This window comes from Poromitra crassiceps (assembly GCF_964638095.1).
Source record: "Poromitra crassiceps genome assembly, chromosome: 11".
NCBI classification, from domain to species: Eukaryota; Metazoa; Chordata; class Actinopteri; order Beryciformes; family Melamphaidae; genus Poromitra; species Poromitra crassiceps.
The window spans coordinates 52,657,772-52,672,771 of NC_139643.1; the positions used below are offsets into that span (position 1 = coordinate 52,657,772).

The window sequence follows — 15,000 nt, forward strand, 5'->3', positions numbered from 1 at the left end:
TTACGCTTCAAAACTCATGAAAGTGGTCCTCATGTGTGAAGATTATCCCGCTGCACCTTGGTTCGCGTTTGATTAAACTTGCGTTGCCCACAGACATTATTTGAAGCATCGCGCCAAAAACCCATTCAAAAATCCCATAGACAGAAACAGTGAAGAACCAGGAAGTTCGGGACTTCCGCGTTCAGCCTACAAAAATACGTCATCCCTGGGGCTCTCTATGATGTCACATGTAACAAGAGTATGCTGACTTTTTCCCTCCGAATTCTGAATTTAATCTGAATTCTGACTTTTTTCTCAGAATTCTGACAAACTCAGAACTCAAATACATTTTTCACATGTTGCCCTAATCCTCTTCATCTTCTTCATCCTCTTCATCCTCTTCATCTTCTTCGCTAGTTCAATTGTGTTTGGTGTGTAAAAAAAGGGGGGGGGGGATTCAGGCGACCCCACTTTAATTCCAAGTGACCCCACTTGGGGTTGCTTGGAACTTCCAGTCATGGAAGTGTGAAACCCTCATTAGTAGGGGTGTCACGATACACTCAGTTCACGATACGATACGATACACGATATTGGGTTCACGATAACGATACGATATTTTAACAATATTTCTTTGCGATCGATTTGTAAGTTGAGGGGGCATCCTCCTCCTCCATCCTGTACATTATTGATCAGATCATTGATCAGAGTATTGATCAGATCATTGATCAGAGTATTGATCAGATCATTGATCAGAGTATTGATCAGATTATTGATCAGATTATTGATCTGCATGTCATCTTTCTGTTCTGTCATCGTCCATTATCCCTCATGACTCCGCACTTTAGCTTCTGGAGCTGAAACACCACAGCTAATACTGTGTGTGTGTGTGTGTGTGTGTGTGTGTGTGTGTGTGTGTGTGTGTGTGTGTGTGTGCGCGTGCGTGCGTGCGTGCGTGCGTGCGTGCGTGCACGTGCGCGTGCGTGCAGGTGATCCGTAAAGGATGGCTGACCATCAACAACATCAGCATCATGAAGGGCGGAGCTAAAGAGTACTGGTTCGTCCTGACCGCCGAGACACTGTCCTGGTACAAAGATGACGAGGTGACCAAAAACTTACAAATATTATTATAAATTTAGTATATGGTCTCTCCTGATTCTAAATATAGCTGAATTGCTTGGTTTGACCAAGTAAAACTATTTTTATAAGCATTTGACCAAACTAGGAATCTCGTGCGCTGCGCTCGATTCCTGGGGTGGAGACTCTGGAGATGATGCTGCAGTTATGGAAATCGCTCCGTGGCTTCCCAAGATCATGACTAACAGACAGACAGACAGACAGACATCACCACCTAGGCGCCATTGTGCAACTGTGTGCCATTGGCTCATACTACATCACAGCACAGAGTGACATCACTGATAACATCACAACTGCCTGAGTGGCATCACAGTTGGGCAATCACAGTTGCTCGCGTGACATCACTGATGACATCACAGTTGCTCGAGACATCACTGATGACATCACAATTGCTCAAGTGACATCACTGATGACATCACTTCCATCACAAATCGTGGCTGACAGCGCCACAGACACCACTTAGCCAATTTTAACTAAAAAAGATGGAAAAATGAATGGCGGACGAAATCCCTTGGTTTGGATGCCTAACCCGGAAGAGGGCATGACTTTGGCTCTCTATATACAAATAAAGTTGCATGTGTGTGTGTGTGTGTGTGTGTGTGTGTGTGTGTGTGTGTGTGTGTGTGTCTGCCCCCTGCAGGAGAAAGAGAAAAAGTACATGCTGACTGTGGACAACCTGAAGCTCAAGGACATTGAGAAAAGTTTCATGTCCAGCAAACACATCTTCGCCCTGTTCAACACCGAGCACAGGTGTGTGTGTGTGTGTGTGTGTGTGTGTGGGGGGGGGGGGGGGGGGGGGGGGGTGCTATTTATCCATCTAGATGGGTTTGGTGCAAGTTGTCGGGTTCTGGAGTAGAGATTTCTGCCTTATCTCCAATATAATGGAACTGGATGGCACTCGGTTTGTGGTGCTCAAACCGCCAAAAGATACATTTGAAAAACTCAACAGCAATGTCTCTTTCCAGAACAGACCTTGTTGTGTGCAGTTTCATGTAGGAATTTTCTTTCAACCAAACTGCACCCACTAAACCAAATCAGACCAATCAGTGAGCTGCGTCTTGCTCACTATCTGCTGTGATTGGTTGCTGCTCAGTGGCAGGGAAGTGTTTCTTTTGATGTTTTTTATGCATTCCTGTGCTCCTCAGAAGGTCAGATTTTCCGAGTGATGCGGGTCAGGGTTTTCCAAGGCCCTCACCAACCCAATCCATTAAAAGTGCTTTTCCATGTTTTTCCATGCTTCTCACTCAGAGAGAGAGACACACACACACACACACACACACACACACACACACACACACACACACACACACACACACACACACACATACACATACACATACACACACACACACACACACACACACACACACACACACACACACACATACACATACACACACGCACACACGCACGCACACACACACACACACACACACAGTTCACGTCTTTAATAAAGCATTGTTCTGCTTGTTTGGCTGCTGTAAGTTATTATAAGATAATGTAAGATAATGCTGCTTTGTCCTGTCCTGAACCGCCCCACTCACACCCGCAATATTTTCCTAATTTGCCGACCCAGCCCATCTGCTGGACCCAGCGGGTTCTGCTGGACCCAGCGGGTTCTGCTGGACCCAGCGGGTTCTGGGTAGCATGCGCATCAGGCGTGCCGGAAGGAGTTTTGAAATGGGGGGACAATAAAATAAACAAAATATCCCCAAATACCCCAAAACATCCCCCCCCCCCTCCTCCTACCAAACATCAGCGGGCGCACACACAGACTAGAGATGCACGGATGAGCTTTTATGCCATCCTAATCCGCGTGTATGCATGAACCGTCTGCCCGCCATAAATCCGCGCAAATTATTTCATACTATTTATAGATCCGCGCTCGCCATGCATAATCTACAGGTGCATTTTAAGTTCTTTGAAGTAGCAGTAGAAATCAGCAGCACAAAAAATTGAAAAAGGAAAATCTCTAAGTATATATTAAGCAAAAATGTTTAAGGGGAGTGTGTGTGTGTGTGTGTGTGTGTGTGTGTGTGTGTGTGTGTGTGTGTGTGTGTGTGTGTGTGTGTGTGTGTGTAAGGAATGTGTATAAGGACTACCGTCAGTTGGAGCTGGCCAGTGAGTCTCAGGAGGAGGTGGACAGCTGGAAGGCTTCCTTCCTCCGAGCCGGAGTCTACCCTGAACGCAATGTGGTACGCATCATCAACACTCACCATGCCATCAACACACACCATGACATCATCCACACATGTCATGACATCATCAACACACACCATGACATCATCAACACGTCATGACATTATCAACACACGTCATGCCATCATCAATACATGCCATGACATCATCACACGCTTTGACATCATCAACACATGCCATGACATCATCAACACATGCCATGACATCATCAACACATGCCATGACATCATCAACACACACCATGACATCATCAACACGTCATGGCATTATCAACACACGTCATGCCCACGTCATGACATTATCAACACACGTCATGCCATCATCAATACATGCCCCATGACATCATCACACGCTTTGACATCATCAACACATGCCATGACATCATCAACACATCTCATGCCATGCCATCATCAACACACACCATGACATCATCAACACACGCCATGACATCATCAACACAAGCCATGACATCATCAACACACACCATGGCATCATCAACACAAACCATGACATCATCACCACTCGCCATGACATCATCACCATGACATCAACACACGCCATGACATCATCAACACACGCCATGCCATCATCATAACACATGATTACATCATCAATACAGATGATTACATCATCAATAAACACCATTACATCATCAATACAGATCATTACATCATTAGTCTCGCTAGCCAGCCTCTCTTCCCTTCCGTCAGAGAGTCTGGCACCATGGAAACAGGCAACAGGGATCAGCCCGCCCCTGCTCTAAAGCTGCTCTCCCATTCGAGCGGCTGTTTCGGTGGCAGCAGGATATCCGCTCCCCCGCTTGCAAGCTCTGTCACACGCTCTGTCATTGGCTCCGACCATATGTCAATCAGAGCGGCTTCCGCTCCCATGTGTGTCGCTGTAATGCTCCCGGCCGCCGAATGTGAAAACAACGACGCTAACTAGCTAGCGTAGAAAGCTAACGGCAGAAACCTACAGGCTAACTCGTTGCTACACTCTGAAAATGGCAAGTTTTGAAGAAAATTTGGATTGTGCAATAAAGAAGGCCTGCTCGGCACAAGTTCCACCCTGAAACTATTTTCCAATGGCACTAACGCTAAGCACCGCCCAAGACGAGGATGATTGGTTAACCCAAACAGAGCATTTTTTTCGCAATCCCACAATGGAAACCTGCGGCGCCAGACTCTGACGGAAGGGAAGAGAGGCTGGCTAGCGAGACTATTACATCATTAATAAACACCATTACACACTACGGGGCGGCTGTAGCTCAGGAGGTAGAGCGGGTCGTCCACTAATCGCTTTGGATAAAAGAGGTCGGTGGTTCGATTCCCGGCTCCTCCAGTCTGCATGTCGAAGTGTCCTTGGGCAAGATACTGAACCCCAAATTGCTCCTGATAGGTGTGCCAGCACCCTGCGTGGTAGCGTGCCGCCATCGGTGTGTGAATGGGTGAATGTACCTACTGACTGTAAAGCGCTTTGGATAAAAGCGCTCTATAAATGCAGGCCATTTACCATTACACTGTCAATACAGATGATTACATGATTCTAACATTATTATTGTCATGGCCTCTGTTCATCTTCCAGGACAAGGAGAAGGTAAGTCAGTCGATCGGTCTGTGTCTGTGTCTGTCTGTCTGTGTCTGTCTGTGTGTCTGTCTGTGTGTCTGTCTGTCTGTATGTCTGTCTGCCTGTGTTTGTCTCTGTTTTTGCTTGGTGTCTCCATGGAAACAATCAACAGGATGTGGTGTTTACAGAATATACGCTCTGTGTGTGTGTGTGTGTGTGTGTGTGTGTGTGTGTGTGTGTGTGTGTGTGTGTGTGTGCGTATGTGGGTGCGTGTGTGCCCGCGTTCGCACGTGCGTGTCTTAATGTGTGTGTGTGTGTGCGTGCGTGCGTGCGTGTCTGTTTGCATGTGCGTGTGTGTGTGTGTGTGTGCGTGTTTGTGCGTGTGTGTGTGTGTGTGTGCATGTGTGTGTGTGTGTGTGCATGTGTGTGTGTGTGTGTGTGTGTCAGGCCGAGGCAGAGGAAGGCAGCGCGGACGGGCAGATCCACTCTCTGGACCCTCAGCTGGAGCGGCAGGTTGAGATCGTGAGGAACCTGGTGGATTCCTACCTGTCAATCATTCACCGCACCATAAGAGACCTGATCCCCAAGACCATCATGCACCTGATGGTCAACAACGTACGACACACACACACACACACACACACCAAGACCATCATGCACCTGATGGTCAACAACGTACGACACACACACACACACACACACACCAAGACCATCATGCACCTGATGGTCAACAACGTACGACACACACACACACACACACACACCAAGACCATCATGCACCTGATGGTCAACAACGTACGACACACACACACACAAACATGCACGCACGTGAGCGCGCACACACACACACACACACACACACACACACTAGAGCCCTGCACGGGCCTAAAATTGAAGCCCTAGCCCGGCCCGGGCCCTAACGCTTATGATCATTCTCAGCCCGAGCCTAAAGGCGTGTGTCTGTATAGCGTCTTTTCCTGGCAGTTACACGCTGGCACTACACTATGTTGGCCCTAAAATAGAGCCCTGCGGCACACCATTTTTCATCTCCAGAAGACTAGACTGCAAGCCCTTGGCCTCTATACATTGAGTTCTCCCAGAAAGGTAGTCCCGAAACCAGTTACAGGCTGTTTCATCGAACTGTAACGAGGACAGTCTACTCAATTTCGAGTAGCTTATTATAGCAACACCATTACAAAACACGTCTTAAGCATTACCAGTAGGCTATTAAATGTGTCAGTTCAAACAGTTTATCAGAAAAAAATGCTTCTTTCCTCCTTTCCTCTCTCTCCTCTCCTCAGACTAAAGACTTCATCCATGCTGACTTGTTGGCTCAGCTCTACTCCTGTGGAGACCAGAACACACTGATGGAGGAGTCCCAGGAACAGGTAGACAGACCATACCATACTATAATGAAGGCTACTGATGATTAGTAATTAGTTACAGTTACTAGTTACTTGTCTCAAAAACAAATTGAATTACTTTGCAAATTACTGTATAATAAAAGTAATGAGTAATTAGGCACCACACTCAGGTGTGTCTCTCTCTCTGTCGTCCAGGCGCAGCATCGTGACGAGACGTTGAAGATGTACCACGCTTTGCGGGAGGGGCTGCACATCATTGGTGACATCAGCACCTCCACCATCACCACGTCCATGCCTCCGCCTGTCGACGACTCCTGGCTGCAGGTGACCGGGATGCCGTCAGGACGCAGGTAAGCTAGTGTAAAGTAGGGATGGGCATCGAATTTCGAATTTTCGAATAATCGTTGTTATTATCAAGGTCGACTTTTATTATTGAAATTCGAAATTCGAAAAAAAAAATTTTTTTGAGTGAAATGTTGCATTGTCTCCCCTGATTCTAAGTATAGTCAAATCGCTTGGTTTGAGCAAGTAAAACAATTTTTATAAGCATTTAAGCAAGGTTTATGGAAAAATGAATGGCGGATGAAATCCCATGAAGAGGGAGAGGGGGTGACTTTGGCACCCCTTTGGCACTCAGACCTGAGCCTACTAAATATTTAATGAACCACTCATGATTGTCAAAACTGTTTTTTATTTTCGAAAATGTCAATGTCATGTAACATGTTCTTTACTTCAGTGGTGCAATGCTTGTTTGAGCTAAAAATCCACAGCAGAAGCTTTTTATATTAATTAATAAAGCCGTAGACTTAGAATCAGGGGAGACAATGCAACATTTCACTCAAAAAAAAAAAAAAAAAAAAAATCATTTTTATTTTTATTTTTACATTTTTTTTTTTTTTTTCGAATTTCGAATTAAATTCGAATTTGGCCAGCGAATTTCGAATAGTGTTTTTGCTAGAAATGCCCATCCCTAGTGTAAAGTCCCAGACACACCAAGCCAACAGTCAGGTAACCTAGTGTAAAGTCCCAGACACACCAAGCCAACAGTCAGGTAAGCTAGTGTAAAGTCCCAGACACACCAAGCCAACAGTCAGGTAAGCTAGTGTAAAGCTCCAGACACACCAAGCCAACAGTCAGGTAACCTAGTGTAAAGTCCCAGACACACCAAGCCAACAGTCAGGTAACCTAGTGTAAAGTCCCAGACACACCAAGCCAACAGTCAGGTAACCTAGTGTAAAGCTCCAGACACACCAAGCCAACAGTCAGGTAACCTAGTGTAAAGTCCCAGACACACCAAGCCAACAGTCAGGTAACCTAGTGTAAAGTCCCAGACACACCAAGCCAACAGTCAGGTAACCTAGTGTAAAGTCCCAGACACACCAAGCCAACAGTCAGGTAACCTAGTGTAAAGTCCCAGACACACCAAGCCAACAGTCAGGTAAGCTAGTGTAAAGTCCCAGACACACCAAGCCAACAGTCAGGTAAGCTAGTGTAAAGCTCCAGACACACCAAGCCAACAGTCAGGTAAGCTAGTGTAAAGCTCCAGACACACTAAGCCAACAGTCAGGTAAGCTAGTGTAAAGCTCCAGACACACCAAGCCAACAGTCAGGTAAGCTAGTGTAAAGCTCCAGACACACCAAGCCAACAGTCAGGTAACCTAGTGTAAAGCTCCAGACACACCAAGCCAACAGTCAGGTAACCTAGTGTAAAGTCCCAGACACACCAAGCCAACAGTAACCTAGTGTAAAGTCCCAGACACACCAAGCCAACAGTAACCTAGTGTAAAGTCCCAGACACACTAAGCCAACAGTCAGGTAACCTAGTGTAAAGCTCCAGACACACTAAGCCAACAGTCAGGTAAGCTAGTGTAAAGTCCCAGACACACCAAGCCAACAGTCAGGTAACCTAGTGTAAAGTCCCAGACACACCAAGCCAACAGTAACCTAGTGTAAAGTCCCAGACACACCAAGCCAACAGTAACCTAGTGTAAAGTCCCAGACACACCAAGCCAACAGTCAGGTAACCTAGTGTAAAGCTCCAGACACACCAAGCCAACAGTAACCTAGTGTAAAGTCCCAGACACACCAAGCCAACAGTCAGCCGTCGGCCATGTCTGATGCACCATTGGCTCTAGTGTAGACACGCCAGCGGCGTCTCCGGCTGATTCCACATGTTGAATTGGCGGCACACAAAACGCTCTGCTCATTTTCCAAATTTAGCTCGCCTGATCATTCCAAAATAGATATTTTCATGACGACGTGCCTTTGGGAAAGTCCCTCGAGCCTCTCGCTGAATCAAACCTATTTAAGTCCCTCGAGCCTCTCACTGAATCAAACCTATTTAAGTCCCTCGAGCCTCTCACTGAATCAAACCTATTTAAGTCCCTCCAGCCTCTCACTGAATCAAACCTATTTAAGTCCCTCCAGCCTCTCACTGAATCAAACCTATTTAAGTCTCTCGAGCCTCTCACTGAATCAAACCTATTTAAGTCCCTCGAGCCTCTCACTGAATCAAACCTATTTAAGTCCCTCGAGCCTCTCACTAAATCAAACCTATTTAAGTCCCTCGAGCCTCTCACTAAATCAAACCTATTTAAGTCCCTCCAGCCTCTCACTGAATCAAACCTATTTAAGTCCCTCGAGCCTCTCACTGAATCAAACCTATTTAAGTCCCTCGAGCCTCTCACTGAATCAAACCTATTTAAGTCCCTCGAGCCTCTCACTGAATCAAACCTATTTAAGTCCCTCTAGCCTCTCACTAAATCAAACCTATTTAAGTCCCTCCAGCCTCTCACTGAATCAAACCTATTTAAGTCCCTCCAGCCTCTCACTGAATCAAACCTATTTAAGTCCCTCCAGCCTCTCACTGAATCAAACCTATTTAAGTCCCTCGAGCCTCTCACTGAATCAAACCTATTTAAGTCCCTCCAGCCTCTCACTGAATCAAACCTATTTAAGTCCCTCCAGCCTCTCACTGAATCAAACCTATTTAAGTCCCTCCAGCCTCTCACTAAATCAAACCTATTTAAGTCCCTCGAGCCTCTCACTGAATCAGACCTATTTAAGTCCCTCTAGCCTCTCACTAAATCAAACCTATTTAAGTCCCTCGAGCCTCTCGCTAAATCAAACCTATTTAAGTCCCTCGAGCCTCTCACTGAATCAAACCTATTTAAGTCCCTCGAGCCTCTCACTGAATCAAACCTATTTAAGTCCCTCGAGCCTCTCACTGAATCTAACCTATTTAAGTCCCTCGAGCCTCTCACTGAATCAAACCTATTTAAGTCCCTCGAGCCTCTCGCTAAATCAAACCTACTTAAGTCCCTCGAGCCTCTCACTGAATCAGACCTATTTAAGTCCCTCTAGCCTCTCACTGAATCAAACCTATTTAAGTCCCTCGAGCCTCTCACTGAATCAAACCTATTTAAGTCCCTCGAGCCTCACACTGAATCAAACCTATTTGTCCCTCGAGCCTCTCACTGAATCAAACCTATTTAAGTCCCTCAAGCCTCTCACTAAATCAAACCTATTTGTCCCTCGAGCCTCTCACTGAATCAAACCTATTTGTCCCTCGAGCCTCTCACTGAATCAAACCTATTTAAGTCCCTCGAGCCTCTCGCTGAATCAAACCTATTTAAGTCCCTCAAGCCTCTCGCTAAATCAAACCTATTTAAGTCCCTCGAGCCTCTCACTGAATCAAACCTATTTAAGTCCCTCGAGCCTCTCACTGAATCAAACCTATTTAAGTCCCTCGAGCCTCTCACTAAATCAAACCTATTTGTCCCTCGAGCCTCTCACTGAATCAAACCTATTTAAGTCCCTCGAGCCTCTCACTGAATCAAACCTATTTAAGTCCCTCGAGCCTCTCACTGAATCAAACCTATTTAAGTCCCTCCAGCCTCTCACTGAATCAAACCTATTTAAGTCCCTCGAGCCTCTCACTGAATCAAACCTATTTAAGTCCCTCGAGCCTCTCACTGAATCAAACCTATTTAAGTCCCTCGAGCCTCTCACTGAATCAAACCTATTTAAGTCCCTCGAGCCTCTCACTGAATCAAACCTATTTAAGTCCCTCGAGCCTCTCACTGAATCAAACCTATTTAAGTCCCTCGAGCCTCTCACTGAATCAAACCTATTTAAGTCCCTCGAGCCTCTCACTGAATCAAACCTATTTAAGTCCCTCGAGCCTCTCACTGAATCAAACCTATTTAAGTCCCTCGAGCCTCTCACTGAATCAAACCTATTTAAGTCCCTCGAGCCTCTCACTGAATCAAACCTATTTAAGTCCCTCGAGCCTCTCACTGAATCAAACCTATTTAAGTCCCTCGAGCCTCTCACTGAATCAAACCTATTTAAGTCCCTCCAGCCTCTCACTGAATCAAACCTATTTAAGTCCCTCTAGCCTCTCACTGAATCAAACCTATTTGTCCCTCGAGCCTCTCACTGAATCAAACCTATTTAAGTCCCTCGAGCCTCTCGCTGAATCAAACCTATTTAAGTCCCTCAAGCCTCTCGCTAAATCAAACCTATTTAAGTCCCTCGAGCCTCTCGCTGAATCAAACCTATTTAAGTCCCTCAAGCCTCTCACTGAATCAAACCTATTTAAGTCCCTCGAGCCTCTCACTGAATCAAACCTATTTAAGTCCCTCGAGCCTCTCACTGAATCAAACCTATTTAAGTCCCTCGAGCCTCTCACTGAATCAAACCTATTTAAGTCCCTCGAGCCTCTCACTGAATCAAACCTATTTAAGTCCCTCGAGCCTCTCACTAAATCAAACCTATTTGTCCCTCGAGCCTCTCACTGAATCAAACCTATTTAAGTCCCTCGAGCCTCTCACTGAATCAAACCTATTTAAGTCCCTCGAGCCTCTCACTGAATCAAACCTATTTAAGTCCCTCCAGCCTCTCACTGAATCAAACCTATTTAAGTCCCTCGAGCCTCTCACTGAATCAAACCTATTTAAGTCCCTCGAGCCTCTCACTGAATCAAACCTATTTAAGTCCCTCGAGCCTCTCACTGAATCAAACCTATTTAAGTCCCTCGAGCCTCTCACTGAATCAAACCTATTTAAGTCCCTCGAGCCTCTCACTGAATCAAACCTATTTAAGTCCCTCGAGCCTCTCACTGAATCAAACCTATTTAAGTCCCTCGAGCCTCTCACTGAATCAAACCTATTTAAGTCCCTCGAGCCTCTCACTGAATCAAACCTATTTAAGTCCCTCGAGCCTCTCACTGAATCAAACCTATTTAAGTCCCTCGAGCCTCTCACTGAATCAAACCTATTTAAGTCCCTCGAGCCTCTCACTGAATCAAACCTATTTGTCCCTCGAGCCTCTCACTGAATCAAACCTATTTAAGTCCCTCGAGCCTCTCACTGAATCAAACCTATTTAAGTCCCTCGAGCCTCTCGCTGAATCAAACCTATTTAAGTCCCTCAAGCCTCTCGCTAAATCAAACCTATTTAAGTCCCTCGAGCCTCTCGCTGAATCAAACCTATTTAAGTCCCTCAAGCCTCTCACTGAATCAAACCTATTTAAGTCCCTCGAGCCTCTCACTGAATCAAACCTATTTAAGTCCCTCGAGCCTCTCACTGAATCAAACCTATTTAAGTCCCTCGAGCCTCTCACTGAATCAAACCTATTTAAGTCCCTCGAGCCTCTCACTGAATCAAACCTATTTAAGTCCATCCAGCCTCTCACTGAATCAAACCTATTTAAGTCCCTCGAGCCTCTCACTGAATCAAACCTATTTAAGTCCCTCGAGCCTCTCACTGAATCAAACCTATTTAAGTCCCTCGAGCCTCTCACTGAATCAAACCTATTTAAGTCCCTCGAGCCTCTCACTGAATCAAACCTATTTAAGTCCCTCGAGCCTCTCACTGAATCAAACCTATTTAAGTCCCTCGAGCCTCTCACTGAATCAAACCTATTTAAGTCCCTCGAGCCTCTCACTGAATCAAACCTATTTAAGTCCCTCGAGCCTCTCACTGAATCAAACCTATTTAAGTCCCTCGAGCCTCTCACTGAATCAAACCTATTTAAGTCCCTCGAGCCTCTCACTGAATCAAACCTATTTAAGTCCCTCGAGCCTCTCACTGAATCAAACCTATTTAAGTCCCTCGAGCCTCTCGCTGAATCAAACCTATTTAAGTCCCTCAAGCCTCTCACTGAATCAAACCTATTTAAGTCCCTCGAGCCTCTCACTGAATCAAACCTATTTAAGTCCCTCAAGCCTCTCACTGAATCAGACCTATTTAAGTCCCTCGAGCCTCTCACTGAATCAAACCTATTTAAGTCCCTCCAGCCTCTCACTGAATCAGACCTATTTAAGTCCCTCCAGCCTCTCACTGAATCAGACCTATTTAAGTCCCTCGAGCCTCTCACTGAATCAAACCTATTTAAGTCCCTCCAGCCTCTCACTGAATCAGACCTATTTAAGTCCCTCGAGCCTCTCGCTGAATCAAACCTATTTAAGTCCCTCGAGCCTCTCACTGAATCAAACCTATTTAAGTCCCTCGAGCCTCTCACTGAATCAAACCTATTTAAGTCCCTCGAGCCTCTCACTGAATCAAACCTATTTAAGTCCCTCGAGCCTCTCACTGAATCAAACCTATTTAAGTCCCTCGAGCCTCTCACTGAATCAAACCTATTTAAGTCCCTCGAGCCTCTCACTGAATCAAACCTATTTAAGTCCCTCGAGCCTCTCACTGAATCAAACCTATTTAAGTCCCTCGAGCCTCTCGCTGAATCAAACCTATTTAAGTCCCTCAAGCCTCTCACTGAATCAAACCTATTTAAGTCCCTCGAGCCTCTCACTGAATCAAACCTATTTAAGTCCCTCAAGCCTCTCACTGAATCAGACCTATTTAAGTCCCTCGAGCCTCTCACTGAATCAAACCTATTTAAGTCCCTCCAGCCTCTCACTGAATCAGACCTATTTAAGTCCCTCGAGCCTCTCACTGAATCAAACCTATTTAAGTCCCTCCAGCCTCTCACTGAATCAGACCTATTTAAGTCCCTCGAGCCTCTCGCTGAATCAAACCTATTTAAGTCCCTCCAGCCTCTCACTGAATCAAACCTATTTAAGTCCCTCGAGCCTCTCACTGAATCAAACCTATTTGTCCCTCGAGCCTCTCACTGAATCAAACCTATTTAAGTCCCTCGAGCCTCTCGCTGAATCAAACCTATTTAAGTCCCTCAAGCCTCTCACTGAATCAAACCTATTTAAGTCCCTCGAGCCTCTCACTGAATCAAACCTATTTAAGTCCCTCGAGCCTCTCACTGAATCAAACCTATTTAAGTCCCTCCAGCCTCTCACTGAATCAAACCTATTTAAGTCCCTCGAGCCTCTCACTGAATCAAACCTTCCACCTTCCTTTCAGCAAAAGACCAGACAGGAGCTGACATACGCCAGGCAAACGAAACGCTACTTTCTATTTAATGTTAAATGAATCAGGTCTCATCAGAACATGCTAGCTGCCCATCGGCTGCCATGTTTGCAGTGTGTTCAAATTAGTTTGGTTTATTTCGGATCAAGAATGCATAAAAACCATTACAAATTTACAATTAATACAGTAGTAAAAAAAAAGTACACAATATGTAAATCGAAAGTAAAATGATCCAAGGATAGCCCAGTAAAGCAGCTTAAAGTTACAAACTAGAAGCCTGCTTATTTCCACTGGGGTCCTTTAAGCGTGTCAAAATTCATCATTTAGTCGATGCATCGCGATGCAGAGGTGTCACGATGCAGAATCAGATTGTTGACAGATAATCGCTGAATCGTTTGTTTAAATTTATGTTGACATTCAGATTTTAAAGAGCTTTCTAAGTAAAAAAGGGACTTGATATTTATCTGAATGCTTGTATTAATTGATGAAAAAGTAGCCATGTGCAGTAATAATACAGAAAATTCAGGATGTGATCCTTGGAGCTGTATCAAGATGCATCGTGGAATCGAATTGAATCGAATCGTGAGGCCAGTGAAGATTCACAGCCCGAGTTCAATTGCTAATTTTTGGCCCCGACAAAGGAGACATGAGGTAACGTATTGGCCGCTAGTCGTTTCAAGTGTTTTTGGTGTGTTAGCACCTTAACAGATGTCAGTAAAACACCACATAACAAACAGACAAAGTGCGTTCACTGATCTGTTCTGAAACATGTGCAACTTCTTCAGAAATTATACTAGAAATATAGAAACACTCATGGCATACACAGCTTGGTAGTTGGCTAACTTAGCTACACAAGCCGTTCATAACAGATATAACATGCAAATCTACAACTGCACAAAAGTATTTGTCCATGCCTAAACTCCTGGTACATACAGTGAATGAATCTGAATCTGGGAGTTGTCCCAGCTGCATACTGTAGGCAGAATACTATTAGCTGCCAAACCTACTGTAGTTCCACCTCTGTCTGCTCCGTACTGGCCCTCCTCTTCTCTTTCTTCTCCTCAGGTGCACTTTGTCGACCTGGGTCTCGTCAGCTCTGATGGCCCTGCCTGTCCGACCATCCTCTGCTAACATCCTCCGTCTCTCTCTCTCTCTCTCTCTCTCTCTCTCTCTCTCTCTCTCTCTCTCTCTCTCTCTCTCTCTCTCTCTCTCTCTCCAGGTCTCCCATGTCCAGTCCGACCCCCCAGCGTCGCGCCCCGCCCGGCCCCCCCCGGCCAGGCGGTCGTTCGGCTCCCGGCCCTCCCTCTCGCCCCGCAGTGTCACCAGACCCCGGTGCTCCCTCCATCCCCTCCAGGCCCAACAGAGTGCCGCCT

General features: G+C 45.7%; 1 protein-coding gene across 2 annotated transcripts in view; it reads left to right on the forward strand.

The window, feature by feature from the left end:
* LOC310785644 (dynamin-1-like) overlaps positions 1-15,000 on the forward strand; it is a gene marked incomplete at both ends in the record, with an annotated part of 55,667 nt that overhangs the window by 30,530 nt on the left and 10,137 nt on the right. For both annotated transcript variants that reach the window (XM_083646789.1, XM_083646790.1), the window contains 8 exons: positions 966-1,079; positions 1,754-1,863; positions 3,197-3,308; positions 4,897-4,908; positions 5,326-5,493; positions 6,180-6,266; positions 6,438-6,592; positions 14,847-15,000. The exon at positions 14,847-15,000 is cut by the window's right edge. In XM_083646789.1, the coding sequence (XP_083502915.1) occupies positions 966-1,079; positions 1,754-1,863; positions 3,197-3,308; positions 4,897-4,908; positions 5,326-5,493; positions 6,180-6,266; positions 6,438-6,592; positions 14,847-15,000 (912 nt within the window). The remainder of the gene's footprint in view (positions 1-965; positions 1,080-1,753; positions 1,864-3,196; positions 3,309-4,896; positions 4,909-5,325; positions 5,494-6,179; positions 6,267-6,437; positions 6,593-14,846) is intronic.